The following is a 17,767-nucleotide window of genomic DNA, read 5'->3' as shown; positions in this document are numbered from 1 at the left end:
CGCACGTGCCGCGTGTCTCGGCCCAGCCGGGGGTTCCTTTGTCACTCGGGCTTCAGAGCAAGGGTCGGAGCAAGAAACGTCACTGATGGGAGCCCCTCGGTCTGAGCCATTGACTCGCTGCGCATGCGCGGTCTGACCGCGCCCGCTCCATTCCCTGTGTTCCCGACCGTGCTCGGGCCCCGCGCCGCGCGCCCTGAGGTGGGAGCTGTTGGGAGGGGCCGTTGGCGCCGTTACTCGCTGCGGGGTTGGGTCCGGCGCTGGGGATCGGGGCGCGCTGGGGGCGGGGTCTGGGGGGAGGCGGCTCCGGCCGGGCAATGGCCTCGCCCCCCCCCTCCGCCTCTGCGGTGGCGTCACAAACACTCACCCCGCTCGTGTCGGCCCCTCTCCCCGGGCTCTCGGCGCCTCCTGATGCTCCCGGCGTGTGCGGGGGGGGGGGGCCCTGCCATGAGGGGCGCAGAGATGGGGGGTCTCGCTGGGCAGGGGGCTGAGGGGCCATGGGGAGGCCCCACGGAGGGGGGGGGGTGAGCGAAGCTTTGGGGGCTATTTTGGTTTTTAATATTGATTTTTTTTTATCCTCAGTGCTGGTGCCTCAGGCCCCCCCCCCAACCCTAACCCTAACCCCCCCCCGGACCTGCCCCCCCATTGCTGAGCGCAGGGAAGTGGCTGCCCAGCCCAGAGGCAGCCATGGCTGCAGAGCGCTCCCTGGAAAGTCTCCGGGAGGAAGCGCCACGTCCCATCTGTCTGGCGGATTTCACAGCCCCTGTCACTCTGGAGTGTGGGCACTATTTCTACCAAGTCCCCCTCAGCCGTTGGTGCAGAGACACTGAGCAGCAGGGACCCCTCCGGCCCAACTCGCAGCTGACTACAATGGTCCAACTAGCCAAACCGCTGAGTTTCCAGGCAGCACAGAGAGCAAGATGGGACGGGGTGTGTGGGGAGCACCAGGATGCTCTGAAGCTGTTCTGTGAAGAGAATCAAACTCCCATCTGTGTGGTGTATGACAGATCCTGGGATCAAACGGCGCCTATACAGGAAGCTGCCCAGGAGTACAAGGTACAGAATTGCTGTCCAGGGTAATGGGAAATAATGTTGGGTTTTAATTACAGGCTAATTTCACTGACTGTTACCGGGCACAGGTGTGGCACAGCTCTGTGAAGCCTTCATGGTACAAGTGATGCTGTAAAAAGTAAATGCTCTGGCTTTGTGGCAACTTACATCAAGTCTTTACAGATACCTGATGTGGGAAATGTTTCTCTGAGGCTCTGAATCCTGAAACCCACCTTCACTGGTGACAGGAGGGGTGTTTGCACATGGGAAGGTGTTAACAATCAGAGAGGTTTAAATCACAGGAGCTACAGGCCACTCGGTCAGTGAGCTGTCTTGGGACTAGGGAAGAGGAGGTTACACGCTGTTACTGATTGGAGGAACAGGACTAATAATCTGGCATTTGCCTTATAGACCCACATTGGCATCTGGGCCCTGCACAACACCCAGCAAGGGAAAGTCCCTGCCCTAACTGGTAGGGACCCAGCTCCCTGCCCCTCAGCATCACTGAAAAGTGATGAAGTGTGGCCCTTATGAGGGAAAGATGCCTTGATAAAGCCCCAGGCCCAGCAGGGAGAGGAGGTTTCCCACTAAGATGCTGAACTCCTGAGCTCCTCCATGAAGGGTTAAACTCTGATTCAGCGGCTGGCACTAGATGAGGTTGCTGGGCTGAATGCTGTGTGGGACCCCAAGCCCCTTCACTCCACCCATAGCAGGGCTTCAGGAAGTGCAGGTCCATGCCAGGCAGAACTGGGAGTCAACTGGATTGTAGCAAGAGTTCAAACTGGTTAACTGATGAGCTAATGTTTATTGGTGCCAGTTACCGGTTAAACTTCCCACTGTCCCAGCAGTGCCTGCTTCCCTCTGGCAGCTAATGTCAGTCTGCAGCTGCTGGGAGTTCCTATTGGCCAGCAGTTATTGTGGCTGCCCCCAGCAGACCTTGTGAGAACTCCCCAATCCCAGGAGAGCCCATTTCCACTACCAGCCCTGCCTGTTAGCACGTTAAAAAATACTGTCATTGATAAAATTGTAATCGGTTACATGATTAGTATTGTTAAGCATTTTTACCTCCCCAATCCCCACCTGCATCATTCTTTAGGAAGGCGCCATCACCGATTCGTCCTCTACCTTTGCAGGTGTCCTCCTGCATCCTCAGGGTATGTCTACACCACAGCGTTAATTTGAGTTAGCTTAATTCGAATTAACTAACTTGAATTAACGCATGTACACACCAAATGCAGTTTAAATTAGTGTTTTGCTAATTTGAACTACTGCATCCACGCTGAGTAGACACAGAATCGGATTTAAGGCCGGCTGGAACCAGGTCAGGGGTATCTTTGTGTGGCTGTTGCCTGAGGCTGAGGCTTGTGCTTAAGGGGACATACACATAACCCCCCTTCCCTCCCCCGCGGGCAGCCAATGCTCAGGTGTCCCTGCTTGATTTCCTGCCTTGCTGCGGGACAGCAAAGCATTTGTGTCTCAGAGTGCTCTGGTTGCTCTCACTCAAGACACCATGGCACTCTGCAACATGGAGCCAGAGCAGCCCCTGGGCACTTGGGTGCATCTTGTGGATGCGTTGCTTATCAGCCTGGTTGCACCTCCTGCAAGCTGCCATCCGGGACATCCATCAGGGGGCTGTCAGTATCCAGGAGGCCCTGCAGGAGAGCATCCACCCTGAGGAGCATTCAGGGTGTGTCTAGACTACATGCCTCCGTCAACGGAGGCATGTAGATTAGACAGATCGGCAGAGGGAAATGAAGCCGCGATTTAAATAATCGCGGCTTCATTTAAATTTAAATGGCTGCTCCGCTCTGCCGATCAGCTGTTTGTCGGCAGATCGGGGCAGTCTGAACGCGTCGCTGTCGACAGGGAAGCCTTTGTTGATCGGTGCAGGTATGCCTCGTGAAACCAGGTTTACCTGCACCGATCGACAAAGCCTTCCTTGTCAACAGCGGCATGTCCAGACTGTCCCGATCTGCCGACAAACAGCTGATCGGCAGAGCGGAGCAGCCATTTAAATTTAAATGAAGCAGCGATTATTAAAATCGCGGCTTCATTTCCCTCTGCCGATTTGTCTAATTGTGTAGTCTAGACACACCCTCAGAGCCTCCCTGGTCTGCTTGTGCCTCATTCCTCCCTCATGTCCTTCTGCTCTACCCCTCCCTAACCCCCCTTCCTGATGTCCAATAAAATACATGTATTTTCATGAACAAAAACTCTTTATTTAACAAAACTGGGGGGGATAAAACCCTGGTGAGAGTTGGGAAAGGAGGCTGGAGAGGGGAGGAGGGAGAGGGACACCTGGGAGGAAGGATCTGGAAGGGGAAGGCAAGGGGAAGAAGGGGGAGGAGAACCTCAGGGTTGAGGGTCTTGCCAGCCCTCCTGTCTCGCAGCACTGCCTTGGTGTTCCCGAGAGGGGGGAGGGGGAACAGGTGGAGGGGGAGGAAGAAGCAGTGGGAGTGGGAGGAGGAGCGATAGCTGGGGCAGCCACAGGGGCTGGAGCGGCAGCCAGCACCAATCTCTGCACCAGAGTCTACAGGTTGTCGTGGATGGCACGACCCTGCTCCAGCAGCTCCTGTAAGCCCTCCTGCTGCAGCTGCAGGTCTTCCTCCACCCAGCGCTCCTGGCAGCAGACCACTGGCAGGTGCTGCCGGTGGTACTCCTCCAGGTGCCGGGTCATCCTGCTGGCCCCGGGTGCGGGAGTCTGTCCTGGGCGGGGTGGTGCGCCCTGCACTTGCAGCTGGTGCGCCCTGCACTCGCAGCTGTGGAGAAACAAGAGACCTGCTCAGTTATCCTTGGGGACACAATGGGTGAAACCCTGCCCTGCTCTGCAAGGTGAGGACGGCAGGTTGCCGCACCATCATGTCCTGCTGTCCCCGGGAGTGTCAGCTGGCCCAGGACTGCACCCATGCCCCTGTGCTGTATATTGTGCGGGAGTGTGGTGGGGGGGAGGGGAGATGTGCCCTGCCTCTGCGTAGAGGGAGCTTCTGGAGAGGGCATTGGGCAGTGTCTCTCCCTGGGGTCAGGAGCATGTCATGTGCCTTCATACATACATGCGTGTGGGTAACAGGCCAGGGCCCCTGTGTGGCACATGCACAGGTTGCTGCATGATCTGTGGTCAGCAAGGACCACACGCGCAGTCCCTAGGCTCCCCTCCCCCCCTCTCCCCACATAAGGGGACAGTGATGGCACTCACATGTCGAGGCCTCCCTGGCCTCAGACGACACTGGCGACAAGCTTGCTGGGATGGCTCAGGGTGCCGGGGTGCATGGTAGGCTCCCTCCAGGCTGTGATTCCAAATTAACTTTGCTGTGTAGACATACCCTCAGTCTTCTCCTGTCTCTTTTTCTATGGACAAACCCACGTCCAGGGCTGAGTCCCTGCTGGACAAGGGCAGAGTTCCACAAAACTGGGACTCTCTTAAAGGCAGATAAATGGGCTCCCAACATCTGATGGGGTTTGCCCTCGTGCTCATATCTGTTTCTCCAGGAAAAATTGGAGGCCCATTTGAAGGCTCTAAGGGAAGAGAGAGAAAAGCTGCTGAGAAGGAAAACAACAGCAGAAGGGAAAAGCCAGGAGTATCTGGTAGGTGCTTGTGGCTATGGACCAGCAGGGACTGGGAGTGGGAGGGCTGTGTTAGGAGGCAGACTCCTGTGTGGCCTTGGTGAGGTTGGACTCGTTTGTGTTTCTCCTAGATCATGGATTCCTGGGTGAGATCCATGTGTAGACAGGCCCTGAGCATCCATGTCAGCATGAGTTCATATCCAGACTTTGTGGCTTTCCCAAGTGAGCTGAATGTCCCCTGAAGGGCTGTCTGCTCACTTGGTGCATTAACATGTTTACTTCTTTTTCCTCTTTGGGTATCTCTGTTAGGCTGGTGCTGAGTCCTGCCTCATGCTGCTCTGGGTCTGAATTACCAGAGCCCATGAATGACAGAAGATGTTGCCCATGACTGAGGGACATGAGTCAAAGGAGATGCTGGGAGAGACGCCTCTGCTGAGTGACCACAAAGTAGAGCCAAATGTCACACATTTTAGGTTTTTCCAAGAAATTCTTGCTGCTGCGCACTGTTCCCCATGAAAGAGCCCTGGGGTCTGTCCATGTCCCTCACCAGCCCTTTTCCTGTTTTCACACAGAAATGGACCCAAGCCAAGAGGCAGATGATTGTGGCTGAGTTTCAGCAGCTGCAGCAGTTCCTGGAGGAACAAGAGCGACTCCTGCTGGCCCAGCTGGAGAAGTTAGATGGGGAGATTGGGAGGTTCCAGACTGACACTATCAGGAAACTCTCTGTGCAGATTTCCTGCCTCAGTGAGGGGATCGGTGAGCTGGAGGGGACGTGTCAGAAGCCAACAAGTGAATTCCTGCAGGTGAGACTGAGGGAGAAACTTCCCAGCTCCCCCCACAGAGAAGGGAGGCTCCTGAATCACAGGAGCTAGGGTCCAGCTGTCAGATCTTAGTGTAACATCTTGTGCATTGCTGCCATGCGAGTGACTCTTGGGCTTTGTAGAGTTACAGGCACAGAGCTATTAGAGATGGCAAAGCCCCATTTACTCAGGGGATCCATGTTCCTGAGGCCAGGGCAGGGCCTCTCTTCCCATGTTTGCAAAATCACTTCTCTGAGGTCCCCTGTGTGTGTCCAATGGGGCTGAGTTTCTTTTCTGTGTCTTTTTTTCTAGGACATCAGAAGCACCTTGATTAGGTACGTGGCTCTCACTCCCCTCACATTGCAGAGTGCAGGAAAAGGACTTGGAACAGATGTTAGCACCACATCTCCCCAGGGTTCTACAGCCAGATGTTAGATATGAATATCTCTGATACATGTAATTCTGAGGGTCTCATCCTTGCACTTGAGACTCTGGAATTCCCCGTTCAGGGCACAGTCTGACCTCAGGTGTTTCCTAGAGCTCTCAGCTCCCTGGGGACTGGCTGCTTCAGGACTGTAGGGTGGAACATGGGCCTGTCACTGCTGGGCACTGGACACTGTCAGCTCAGAGCAGCAGGGACCAAGAGTCTGTCCCACCTGAGGGCTGTTTGGAGACCTGTGTGGAAGGAGCTGGGGAGGGGGCATCTGGTGTCTCGGTCTAGTCCCTAGTGGACAGATTCCTTCAGCCCTTCACCTGGGAACCTCCTGTCCCTCGTCGCCTGGGCCAAGGAGTAAGTTGGCCATGAAGACTCAATTCCCCTTTACTCCCCCAGCCAGTCTCCCCAGGACAGAAGTGAAGAACAGCAATGGGACCTTTCAGGGGAAGGTTTCACGGCCATGCAATGTGTTGTCTCTGCTCTCAGGCTGGGAGAATTGGAGGATTCTAACTCCAGGCCTGTTAGAGCTGAGACTCACTAGCCAGAACTTATTAGCAGTAAACTAAATACAATCACATGGAATTGTTTCTGTCCAGGTGTGAGACGGGGCAGTTCCAGCTGCCAGAGATTTCCCCTGAACTAGAAGAACAAGTCAGAGGTTTCTCCCAGAAAACGATTGCACTGTTGGAGACTCTGAGGGAGTTCAAAGGTACCTAGAAGGGATGGATGAGGGGAAAGTGGTTCAAGTATCTGAGACCATTGAATCTGGCCTCTGAAGCCAACCTTCCCCTCCCTCAATTCACACACAAAGAATGACGGCCCCATCACTCTGCTGTCCTTAGAGACACTGAGCGAACAGACCCAAGTGCTTGCAGATAGAGCCAGGGGTTTGCAAACTCTGAACCTCCCATTCAGAGATCAAAATGGCTAAAGTTACTGCGATGGCCACGTGTGTCATGGCTCCTTCCCCACTCTGGCATGATAAATGCAGAAGTGGGGGCCAGCAAGTATACCCCAAAGCCTTATCTACTAGGCTTTGGTATAAAACTTCCCCCAAAATCTTAAAAACCTAGATCTTGGGAATAAATCTTCCGCTGCCACCACCCAAATGTTGATAAAGAAATCAGGGGAAAGATCATTTGGGAAATCTCACCCCTAAAATAAAAATCAGGGCACACAATTAACCACTGCCAGGTTAATAAAAAGAAAAGAAAGATCTTTTATTATTACAACAATATTCCTGTTGCAAGCATAATGACTAGATAGGAAGGTAACAAAATATACTCATGGAGAAACTCCATGGGCCTAGAACTTAGTTACAATGAAAAGCCCAAACATCTTTAAACAGTGCCAGATCTCAGATCCCATACCCTACCCTTAAAACAATAAAGCCTAATGAAACTACCTAAACTTTACCCTACTTACAGAAAATGAAGAATGGTGTCTTGGAGAGAGAGAGAGACATGCTTGTCCCTTTCTGTAGCTGCAGAGGACTCACCCAGAGAGACAAAAGGGAAAAGGAAAAAACCCAAATTCCTTTGTCCCAGTATGAAAGTCCCACCTACATTCCTATTGGTCACTCCACCTGGCTAGGTGTAGTTTACCCCTTAATCCCCAGGCTGCTGACTAACCCTCATAATCATGACATGCCCCCCAAATCACTGTCAGTGCTGGACAGCCTCTGGCCACATTGGCTGTGATTTCTTCCTGTAGGTCTGAGATAAAACATAGTAAATACATTATTGCCCTCTTGACTAGACTATTGAATACATAAAAAGTAACCAAATGCTTCCATATCCATGGAGTACCATAACAGATATACAGAAAGTATACTAAGTAATTGAGTCCAGAAATGCCTCATTAACCAATCAAACTCTCAGTCTCAAAATCAAATTTAGAATAGCGTGGGGTCTTGTTCTAAAGTTCAATTGACCAGGTTCTGTGCCTCTTGCGAAATACACCACTGTCATACACCAGGCCAGGTCTTGGCACCACTGAGGGTGTCAGCTCAGGGCGAATTGCTTAAAACCAGGGCTACTTACCGTCCTTAACTGGGGTCCTTCCCTAGGCACCCCTCAAATTACACTGAGCACTTCAGCTGCCTCTCCGGTCAGCCGGAAGCCTCACCAGCAAAACCCCTTAGACACTCCAGCTTCCCGGTGCCATCACCAGACTTAGGCCTCACACACAGGTGAGAGGTTATAAAACCCACACTCACCAACTCCAAACAGATCCTCCTGGTCCAAAGGACTCAACCACAGTTCCAAGACAATTTTCACTTTAGAGCTTACCCACAAGATCACGCTGGGCCAATCCTTTAGAATCTAAACTCTAAAGATACATTAATGAATGGAAGAAAATGTTGAGAGTAAGATTGTTAATGAGAACCTTCACATATAAATATCACACATGTACACACGTCTCATACATAGAATCAACAGTGAACAAGTTTCATTAGACACTTTACATGGGTCCCTTAGCACAAAATGATGTCGTGCCTCAGTTTCCCTTCCCACACAGAATATCAATTTTGGAATGCCCCTTCTCAGGTGAGAAGCTCCAACACTAATTACAAGTATTAATAGTGAAATACCAGGGTCACAAGGCTTTTGAAGATACAGTGTGTCCTTGGGTACATTTCTTAACAATTTCCAGGGTTTTGGTACAAAATCATGCATATTGAACATTGTTACAATTCTTAGTAACAGCAGTACAGTGCTCATGAAAGTTAACATAAGTAGCCGGAACAAACACATCCTAAGTACATTGACAATTCTGGCCTTTTAGATTTAAAAAGTTACAACCTTCCTGGGCAAACACAAGTCTTGCCCCTCCCCCATGCCATGTGGGGTTAAGTTCAAAACTCCCTCTTCCAAAGACAAAGGCTTGGCTGGGTGTGCCTCCCCTGCTCACAATGGCAATGGGATTTTCTTTCCACAGCTAATCATCAAGCAATCTGTCCAGACAGTACCCTGGCACCCTGCTTTCAATCTAGTTTTCCAAGTGGGCCACTGCTTCCCAGCGACAGGGCCTAGGTGAACTGGCCTGATAGACTTATGGATCTCTGCTCCCTTCACAGAATCAGACTGGAAACCTTCAGGTCTCAGCCACACACACTCTCCAGCAAGCTGGTCAAACACAGTCACTTGGTCACCATAGGGCTGTTTCATCCAGGTTATGATAAGAGGCAGTGGGAGGAGGTGAGGAGGGAAGAGTAAATCTCATTTACAGCTTGTCTCTCCTAGGACAGGTGTGAGGCTGCAGGGATATTGGCTCCATTGCTGGGAGGTGCCCGAGTGAGAGAGGAAATGAAAGTTTCAGACTCTTTCGTACTAAATACCTGAGTGTGTTTCTGTCTGGTCTCTGATACAATTGAAACGCAGAGTTCAAAGTGGGGACATTATTATAAAGACGAGGGCCTGGAATCTCACCTCTTTTATCCCTTCCCCCACCAGACACTCTGCCCTCTGCACTGGAGAGAGCAAAAAGAAAATCTCTGGGAGCTTTCAGACAAGGTGAGTTTGCAGGTGGAAATTCTTTAAACGATGAGAAAATTCCTGTGAAAACATCTTCATGGGATTGTCATTGAAGTTACCAAACAAACCCAGCGACCACCGTGCACACAGCCCTAAATCTCACCCACTGATCAGTGAGGAGCCCCAGGGGTGCTGCATGGGGACCTGCGGACACTTGGAGAAACACTGGTCTATGGGTTTGTGATGCTAAAGGGGTGAAGTTAAAGCACAAAACGGATGGCACCTTCAGGCTCAGATTTCACTGCTCAGTCAGTTTCAATCTGGGGTTGGTTTCAAAGAATAAATAGGCTTAAAGGCTGAGCGCTGCCTGGCTACCACTGTATCAGTTCATTCAAGGCAAAAAACTGCTGGATCCCCAAGGGCTGTTAAGTCTGCCTGCTTAAGGTGTTTGGGCTCTGGCCAGGAGTCATTCAGATAAGTCTGTCCAGAGCTTGCCTCTGACACCCCAATCTCTCCCTTCCCCTCCTAATCTCTGCTCCCCACTCTGCATACTCAAACTCTGTCCTCCTCGTGGAGCTATATATGCAAGAGCTCTCTGTGGTCAGGAACCCACAGCCCCTTATTAGTCCACCAAGTCACTTCTCTAAATGAAAGTTACTTTAAATATCTAATGAGTAGATTGCTAATCCAGTGTCCTAGATCACAGCCTGCCTCCTTCACCCAAACTCCCTCCTAGACCCCTCTGTCTGTTCTGCATCCCAAACCGTTATCCCAAGCTTCCTTCTTCTCCCAACATTCATCCCAGACCCTGCATTTCATGCATTAATGTAATGGAAGAGTGCTGCTCTCAGCCACTTTCCATTTGGCCCCCCCATCAAAATGTATTGCCCACCCCATCGAGTAGATACGGCTCAGTGAGAGCCAGTAAGTGAAAGCTGAAGCCAGACTATTTTAAGTTAGAAAAGAGGCACAAATGTTTGCTAGGGAAGCAGATTAGCTACTGAAACAAATGAACAAAGAACTGGTAGATTCTCCCATCTCTTAATGTCTTCAAATCACTGGGGGACTTTCTAGAAAATACACTGTGGGGAAACAGCTTTGTGCCTGGGTAACTGGACTAAGTGTAATGGCTTGTGCCACTGAGGGGGTCAGACTGCATGACTGAGGATATCTTCTGATCCCATGAATCTTAAGATCTCATCCTGCAAACACTCAGCACAATTGTTTAATAATAAGCACACGTATTTAATAATAACACCACCATTCAGATGCTTAACTTCACTGATTCTCTGTTGTGGAAAGGGTTTGTAACGTCTCTGTGAGATGAGAGCAAAGTTTGTGCTGCAAATTTGTGAATGAAGACTAAGGGTTTTAAATACAGCAGCCTGCATTTAACCTATGTCCATGTTCAGGCAGATGAATATGTGGCTTGTTATTAGAAACACTGGGTGCTGAGAACTAGATCCCATTGTGGCATACGCAATAATGTTGTAACTCAAGCCAGGTACAGACAGCAATGAATATGGATTTGGGATCTAACGCCTGTTTATGGAATATCTAGACTAAAACTTTTGCCCACAATGGCAGTGTCTTACACATGTGTCATTAGGGACAGAGTCTGGGGAGAATGGGAGCATGGAAAGGATTAAAACCTCTTCTGAATTGTTTCTAATTCCCCTTCTTGCCCTGCCAGGCTGCAGAACACCCATGTCTATCTGCAGTTCAGCCTCTAACCTGCAGAGCCAGGGACAGGAGATGGCCGTGGCGGAGCCTGTGAGCTTCGAGGAGGTGGCTGTGTATTTCTCTGAGGAGGAATGGGCTCTGCTGGATCCGGGCCAGAGAGCCCTCTACAGAGATGTGATGCAGGAGAATTATGAGTCTGTGAACTGGCTGAGTAAGGATTCCTGTCCCCTTGGGTAACAGCAGCTGGGTGGGCTCTGAAGCATCTGGGTTGGGTTTGGTTCAGGGTTATTCATTGCCTCTGCCCCCAATGTCAGGAGTATCTGCCATAATAATCCTGGCTCTTGTGTGAAAGACTGTCCCCTCCATACCGCCTCCCAGGGAAAGCAGGTTCAGAGATAAAACAATGGTGCTGCTTTTCCCACAACTAAGGTCTCACTGCGTTTCCCCTCATCTTGCCCATCTTGTGCCTTGACCAGAGGTGTGAGTAGAAGGGCTCAGGCAGGAACAGCAGGTACCAGAGGTCTGGGTATGGCTGCTGTTAGTGGTTGCAGGGTCCCCATGTGGCAGTGTGCTCAGCCACTGGAAGGAGGGTGCGGTTCCCAGAGTCCTACCCTGCCTGTAGCTAATCTCTGTGACATGCTGTTCTTGCCAGTGGGAGGGGCTGGATGCTGGGGCTGAGGGAGGGTGGATGAGGCAGTTCACGCTCTGTGAGTATTTTGTCCCAGGTAGCTCTGTAGTAGAGAAACATGAGCTCTCCTTGCATTTCAGGCACAGGCTGGGGTTCCTTTCAAAAGTTCAGCTTCATTCTCTAGGGGCTCACTTGCCTCTGTGTGCAGTGGTGATAAATCACATCATTTGTCTTGTCTTTTTAGAGTGAAATATCTTCGTGTAGGGACTTTTTCGTCCTGTGTGAATGTCTGGCTTTGTGCTCAGGAGACCTGTGTTCAGTTCTCTGCCCGTCTCAGACTTCCTGTGTGACCTTGATCAAGTCTCTTAGACTATCTGTGTGCAGTCACCTCTCTCTTTAATAGCTATTATAGAGTGTCCCTGTTTCTCAGTGCTGGGAAGGATACTTGCACTAAAGAGGGGTGATGCTGAGCTCCATATGAGCACCCCAATAGCACAGTGGGGTCCTGATTTACGCCAGAGTTCCCAGGTGCTGCTGTGATTGATAATTTTGCTTCCCATAGCAACTGCAGTGCCATATAAATTGTTGCTAGCGCCGCAGAGCGTTGCAGGCTGTTCGGGGTGGCTCTTTCTGGAGAGCTGATGCCAGCAGCACTGGCAAAGCTTGCGGCTTATCCATGCAGCACAGCTCAGGATTGCCGCTAAGAAAGACCCAGACTCCATTCGCAGGCTAAGGCACTTGGCCAAATTTATTGTGAAAAGGAGCAGGGTGCTAGTGTCCCAGTTCCTCAGGCACAGGTATAGTGCGACTTGTCCCAACCCAAAAACGGTAGGAGCTCAGTCAGCAGTGAGAATGCTGCCCCTCAGCCAGGATCATGCTCCTCCTGTGACTTCTTCTCTCATACATTGACACAAACAAGATGCATGTTGTGTTCCATGTGTTCTACCTGTTAGCCTCCTGTCTGTTCGTTCAAACAAAACATCCATATCCATTATTCCCTCATTCCGCTCTTGTGCACAAGGGTCAGTGTCTTTCTGAGCCATCTCTTAGGACTGTGTTTGCAGCTGCTACAGAGATCTGTGTGTTGATTAGCCTCCTCCTGCTCAGGAATGTGCTTTCCTGGTTAGTTGGTACCCACTGCCCCACCATTCTGCCAAAACCCAGCCTGTTCTAGTTCAAAATTAATGGACATAAACAAGATAATCATAGTCATCACATCAGAACATTCCCATTGATATGGCACTCAGCACACTTCGCACAAGGTTTCTTGCAGTTGTGTGACAGCGGTAGCACAATGATCTCCATGGTCACATCACAGGTGGATCTTCTGAACACTAAATGAAGTTCTGAGAAGGGGTTGGGCTGAAGCTGAGGGGCACACGCTCACAAGGTGTAAAGGTGATAGATTCTATGCAGCCCTGGAGGGACACCAAATCAAAGGCCAGGCTCACCGCAAGAACCAGACTAGGAAACCACACAAAGGCTACTACTGGCAGAGTAGAATCGAGGCTGCAGAGGGGGAGCTGAGCAACAGCCACCAGCACCAGAGAAGCAGCACGGCCCAACTCCGCCCTGGTTTCCCCCAACAGAAGCCCAGCGCCACCCTGGGCAGCCTCAGGAATGGCAGTTGTTGTGGGCGCTGGCAGGGCCCAACCAAACACAGGCAATTGGTATCAGAAGTGTGGCACATAGGCAGGACTTGAAGCAACCAGCCAAGGATTCACTTAGATGCTCAGGCAACTTCCTCTGCCTCCTTCTGGCCCAAGGAGAGCATCTGAGCCACAGATCAGGGGAAGCCCAGCCCTGCCAGCCAGGAGCTTTTTGGGTGGAGCCTTGGGGAGCTAGAGCTTTGCTGGGTCCTTCCTCTCCAAGTCCTAGTGACCTGCCATGTGGCAGCTGCAGTCTGAACTTGCCCTGGGGACCTTGGCATCAGACCTGCACGCCCTTACTAGAGCTCCCCTTCTGAGCAGTGTGTTTCTGACCGGCCCCAGGACGGTGGGGGGATGGAACAGGCTGTGAGGGGGACTGAGTTTTATCCTAGAGAGTGCAGCAGAGCACTCAGTTCCCCTGGGGAATAAGCTGGACCATTCCCAGGGTAGGGTGGGGGAAGGTGATGTACCTTTAATGCAGCTGAGTGTGGCCTGGGCTCTTCTAGCAGCCAGAGCCCAGTCTCTGCAAAGTGGGGAAAGGAGCCTCTCTGGGTGGGTGACGCGGATCCTGGCTCTGGAAGCAGTAATGGCACAGACTTTAATGAACAAGATCAGCACTTGGTTTATTGCTCTCCAAACAGGATTTCCAGTCTCTCAAACTGATGTAACCTCCTGGGTGGAGCGAGAGGGGGAGTTGTGGGTCCCAGATCCCCAGAACTGTGAGGAGGGAGAGAGCATCAGCAACACCCACACAGGTGAGCAATCAGTTAAACTGACTCAGAAACCAATTTCTGTCTCCTTATAGCAGATGTAACTTGTGTGTTTTCATGAAGTCTGACTCATCAGCCTGTCTTCAACTCCAGTCAGTGCACTGGGTGGGGAAAGGCTGCGTTCTCTCCTTTGTGGAAGGGTTGTAAAGGAGGATGAACTCAGTTTATGATAATTTAACCATTATTTGAGTGTGTCCCTTTTTCTATTCCTCTTTCAGAGTTTCCTTTCAGTTCATCATAGACACTAATTCCCGTCTGTATTATTTCTCTATCCCAACAGGTGATGGCATGCTGACTGAGAAGCATGAGAAGAGTCTTCAGCAGAAAGAATGGGAGGAAGTGGCTCCATGTGAGATATTATTGGGAAGATCTGAAGGGCATGTTTTCCAGATACGTGAAGAAGGAGAGAGCTGTGAGAGTCAGCTTACCCTAGAAAGGCAGCAGGGAAACCATCCAGGAGGGGGACAGGGTAACTCCAGTCACAGGAGCAGAAGGGAGAAAAGAAACACAGAAACCATTCAACAGGAAATCCCCCATCAACAGTCACCCTGCACTTGTAGTGATTGTGAAACTCTTATTGAACATCAAAGAGCCCACACAGGAGAGAAGCCCTTCAAGTGCTCTGACTCTGGGAAAAGCTTCAGTGAGCTCCCACACTTTACGAACCATCAAAAAATACAACCCAGAGACACACTTCATAAGTGCTCTGATTGTGGGAAAAACTTCAGAAGCAGCTCACACCTTGTTACCCATAGGAGGAGCCACACAGGGGAAAAACCCTTCAGCTGCTCTGACTGTGGGAAAAGCTTCAGTAGCAGCTCACACCTTGTTACCCATAGGAGGAGCCACACAGGGGAGAAACCCTTCAGCTGCTCTGACTGTGGGAAAAGCTTCAGTAGAGGTTCAGACCTTGTTATTCATAGGAGGAGCCACACAGGAGAGAAACCTTTCAATTGCTCTGACTGTGGGAAAAACTTCAGTAGAAGCTCAGGCCTTGTTAGTCATAGGAGGACCCACACAGGAGAGAAGCCCTTCAGCTGTTCTGACTGTGGGAAAAGCTTCCGTAGAAGCTCACACCTTGTTATCCATAGGATGACTCACACAGGAGAGAAACCTTTCAATTGCTCTGTCTGTAGGAAAAGCTTCAGTCAGAAGTCAAACCTTGTTACCCATAGGAGGGGCCACACAGGGGAGAAACCTTTAAATTGCTCTGACTGTGGGAAAAGCTTCAGTCGGTGCTCCTGTGTTACTAGCTATCAGACAGTACATACCAGAGTCACCTTTTAACAGCTCTGAGTGCAGAAAAGGCTTCAAACACAGGTCACGCTTTGTTAAACATAAGACAACCCACAGAGGAGAGAGAACCATTCAGCTGCTCTAACTGTGGGGAAAAGCTTCAGTCAGAACTCAAATCTTGTTAGCCTTCAGAGGACCCATGGAGGGAAGAAACCTATAACCTGAGTTCCCTTAAGCTGTTTGGCCAGGTGGCTGTGGTGCAGCATATTATACAAGCTTATAGGGCTTTGGTGAGGAGAGATACCTCTATCCAGTGGTCTCAAACCTGGCCCAGACGTGCTGTGGTCAGAGGACAGTTGGCTATCCCATGGCCCTGGCCCCGACCCCAGCCCCAGAGCTACCATGTCAGGAAGAGGTGTTTCTTCCTCCTCCTCCTTCACAGTAGCACCTAAGCTGGGGGCACTCTGGGGATTCTTCTCTCCTCAATGTAGCCTTTCTGTGACCTACATGTCAGTCCCCTCCATCTTTGAGATAACACCCCCAGCTGGAGCCCTCAACCAGTATTCCCTCTTAAGATTTTCCACCCATGAGAGGAGCAAGTTTTTTTCTTGAGCACAAAGAGTGACATTCTGTGCGCTTGTTTGGATGTGTGCCACTGTGATGCACATGAGTTACTGAGAATTTTTGCACATGCACACACCTATTTTATTTACACACACACACACACACACACACACACACACACACACACACACACAGGGCTCGACAAATACGCTTAGATTTCAGTCAGTTGCCCTGTTCACCGGCGGTCCTTGCATGCGCAGTGCAGGTCTTGCACATGTGGGGTGCGGGGATGGCAAGTGGTTTTCGCTGGGATCGTCTAGCCCTCTGTGTGTGTGTGTGTGTGTGTGTGTGTGTGTGTGTGTGTGTGTGTGCATGCACATGCATGCAGTTTAAATTATGGAAGAAAAATACTGTAACAAATGATGAATATGGTTCATGACCCTGCTCTCATGCACCCTGAAAACTTCCCAGCTTGACACTGTCTTATTCCCACCCAGCCTTGCTCCACTGTTCCTGCATCCATGAGTTCCCCATCTGCTGCATCCCCACCCTGTGCACCTTTTACCACCAACCCTGCATTGTGCCCTCTTTGCCCCCAACTTCTGCAGTGTTCCCTTCATCCCAACCCCTGCACTTTCCTTACAGTCTAATCCAAAGTGGAGTAATTTGTAAAAAAGTAATGCACTGTCCCTCACCATTGACTCTAAAGCTCATTCTGTAGTTGCAAGTTAATGACATTCAGCATATGAATTTAGGGATATCACCAGAAAATTTCATCCAGCTCTTTTTCCACATTACTATGCTGTATATAGGACGTATAACCAACAATTAGATTATTTCTTGTAATATCTTCATTCTTTTGACCCCTGTGAATCACAGAAAAGTCCCTTTCATTTGTCATCAATTTCATATTGATTTAGCATGAATAGAAAATAATCAACATCCATTAAGAAAGTTGTGCGTGTGTGAGAGAGATTGACAGAAATAACTTCCACGGGGAGAGAAATAATCATCGGCACAATCAACACTAGTGATTTGATTGATGCCTTCACAAGCGACAAGACTATAGCAGGTCACAGAGAATTGTTCTCCTTGACATGGTTTAATCACGTAAATATGAACAGGGCACAGAACATTTCTCTAGTCATTTGCCATCTATTTTATCCTTCAGATAACCTGCAGATTTTCCTTTTGAGATCCTGAGGTAGAGCTCAGGACTTAAAACCCTCCTGAGAGCTGGAGCAATTCAGAGATCACAGAGGACTTTGGACGACTTGTGCGCACAGGACTGAACTCCTGTCCACCCTTCCCCCTTTTCTTCTTTCATTACACCCAGGCCTGGCCAGCCTCAGGTAGCGAGTGTGTGAGTATGAAAGCGGGTTAGGGCGTGGGCACTAACGCTTCCTTCCTTCCTCTGAGTGACATGGGAAGCACCCATCACTCTCTGCTGTTGTTTTATTACTTTGTTAATAAAGCTTTAAAACTTATACACATGGTGTGTTCCATCATCTCCTCCCTTAATGATCTTGTGGCCTCAGCTTGATCACCTGATGCCTGCAGGCAGATTGGTAACTGAAATCTGGCACGCGTGCACACACACACACACACACTCTGCCCCCGTTGGGAGCAAAGGTAAAGGAAGTATTGGGGTGGGGGAGGGTCGTGTTCCCTGCTCTTGCTCTGCCTCTTCCCCCATACCTTGGTCAAAAAATTAGTATCAGAATATTTGTGCAAGTTTATGTACAGAAAAAAATGGACTTAAGCATGTTTCTGTGGTGTAGTCGTTTGCTTAACATGCAAAAGGCCCCTAGTTCAAAGCCAAGCAGGAACAGGGTGGGGTCTGCTCTTATTGCGGCTCCCCTTGGTGCCCAGGTAAGTGCAGCTCCTGCTACCTGGCCTGTACTTGGGATAGGCCCA

At 50.3% G+C, this 17,767-nt stretch overlaps 1 protein-coding gene across 1 annotated transcript; it reads left to right on the top strand.

Moving 5' to 3' along the window:
* Positions 1-206: 206 nt before the first annotated feature.
* Positions 207-17,337, top strand: LOC142818236 (uncharacterized). Its single transcript, XM_075912562.1, has 9 exons — positions 207-1,053; positions 4,534-4,629; positions 5,181-5,411; positions 5,721-5,743; positions 6,441-6,553; positions 9,300-9,359; positions 11,014-11,214; positions 13,922-14,035; positions 14,331-17,337. Exons 1-9 carry the CDS (start codon positions 685-687, stop codon positions 15,335-15,337), a joined length of 2,214 nt encoding a protein of 737 aa, XP_075768677.1. The 5' UTR covers positions 207-684; the 3' UTR covers positions 15,338-17,337.
* The last annotated feature ends 430 nt before the right edge of the window (positions 17,338-17,767 follow it).

Source organism: Pelodiscus sinensis, chromosome 31 (genome assembly GCF_049634645.1).
Source record: "Pelodiscus sinensis isolate JC-2024 chromosome 31, ASM4963464v1, whole genome shotgun sequence".
Taxonomy (NCBI): domain Eukaryota; kingdom Metazoa; phylum Chordata; order Testudines; family Trionychidae; genus Pelodiscus; species Pelodiscus sinensis.
The sequence above is the reverse complement of the archived record's forward strand: the minus strand, read 5'-3'. Positions and strand labels throughout refer to the sequence as shown.

Excerpts from the sequence above, each read along its gene's own strand:
- LOC142818236 (XM_075912562.1), top strand. The coding sequence starts at position 685 with ATGGCTGCAGAGCGCTCCCTGGAAAGTCTCCGGGAGGAAGCGCCACGT. Across the intron at positions 5,412-5,720 it reads CAACAAGTGAATTCCTGCAG|GACATCAGAAGCACCTTGAT; the intron begins GTGAGACTGAGG and ends CTTTTTTTCTAG. Across the intron at positions 5,744-6,440 it reads ATCAGAAGCACCTTGATTAG|GTGTGAGACGGGGCAGTTCC; the intron begins GTACGTGGCTCT and ends GTTTCTGTCCAG.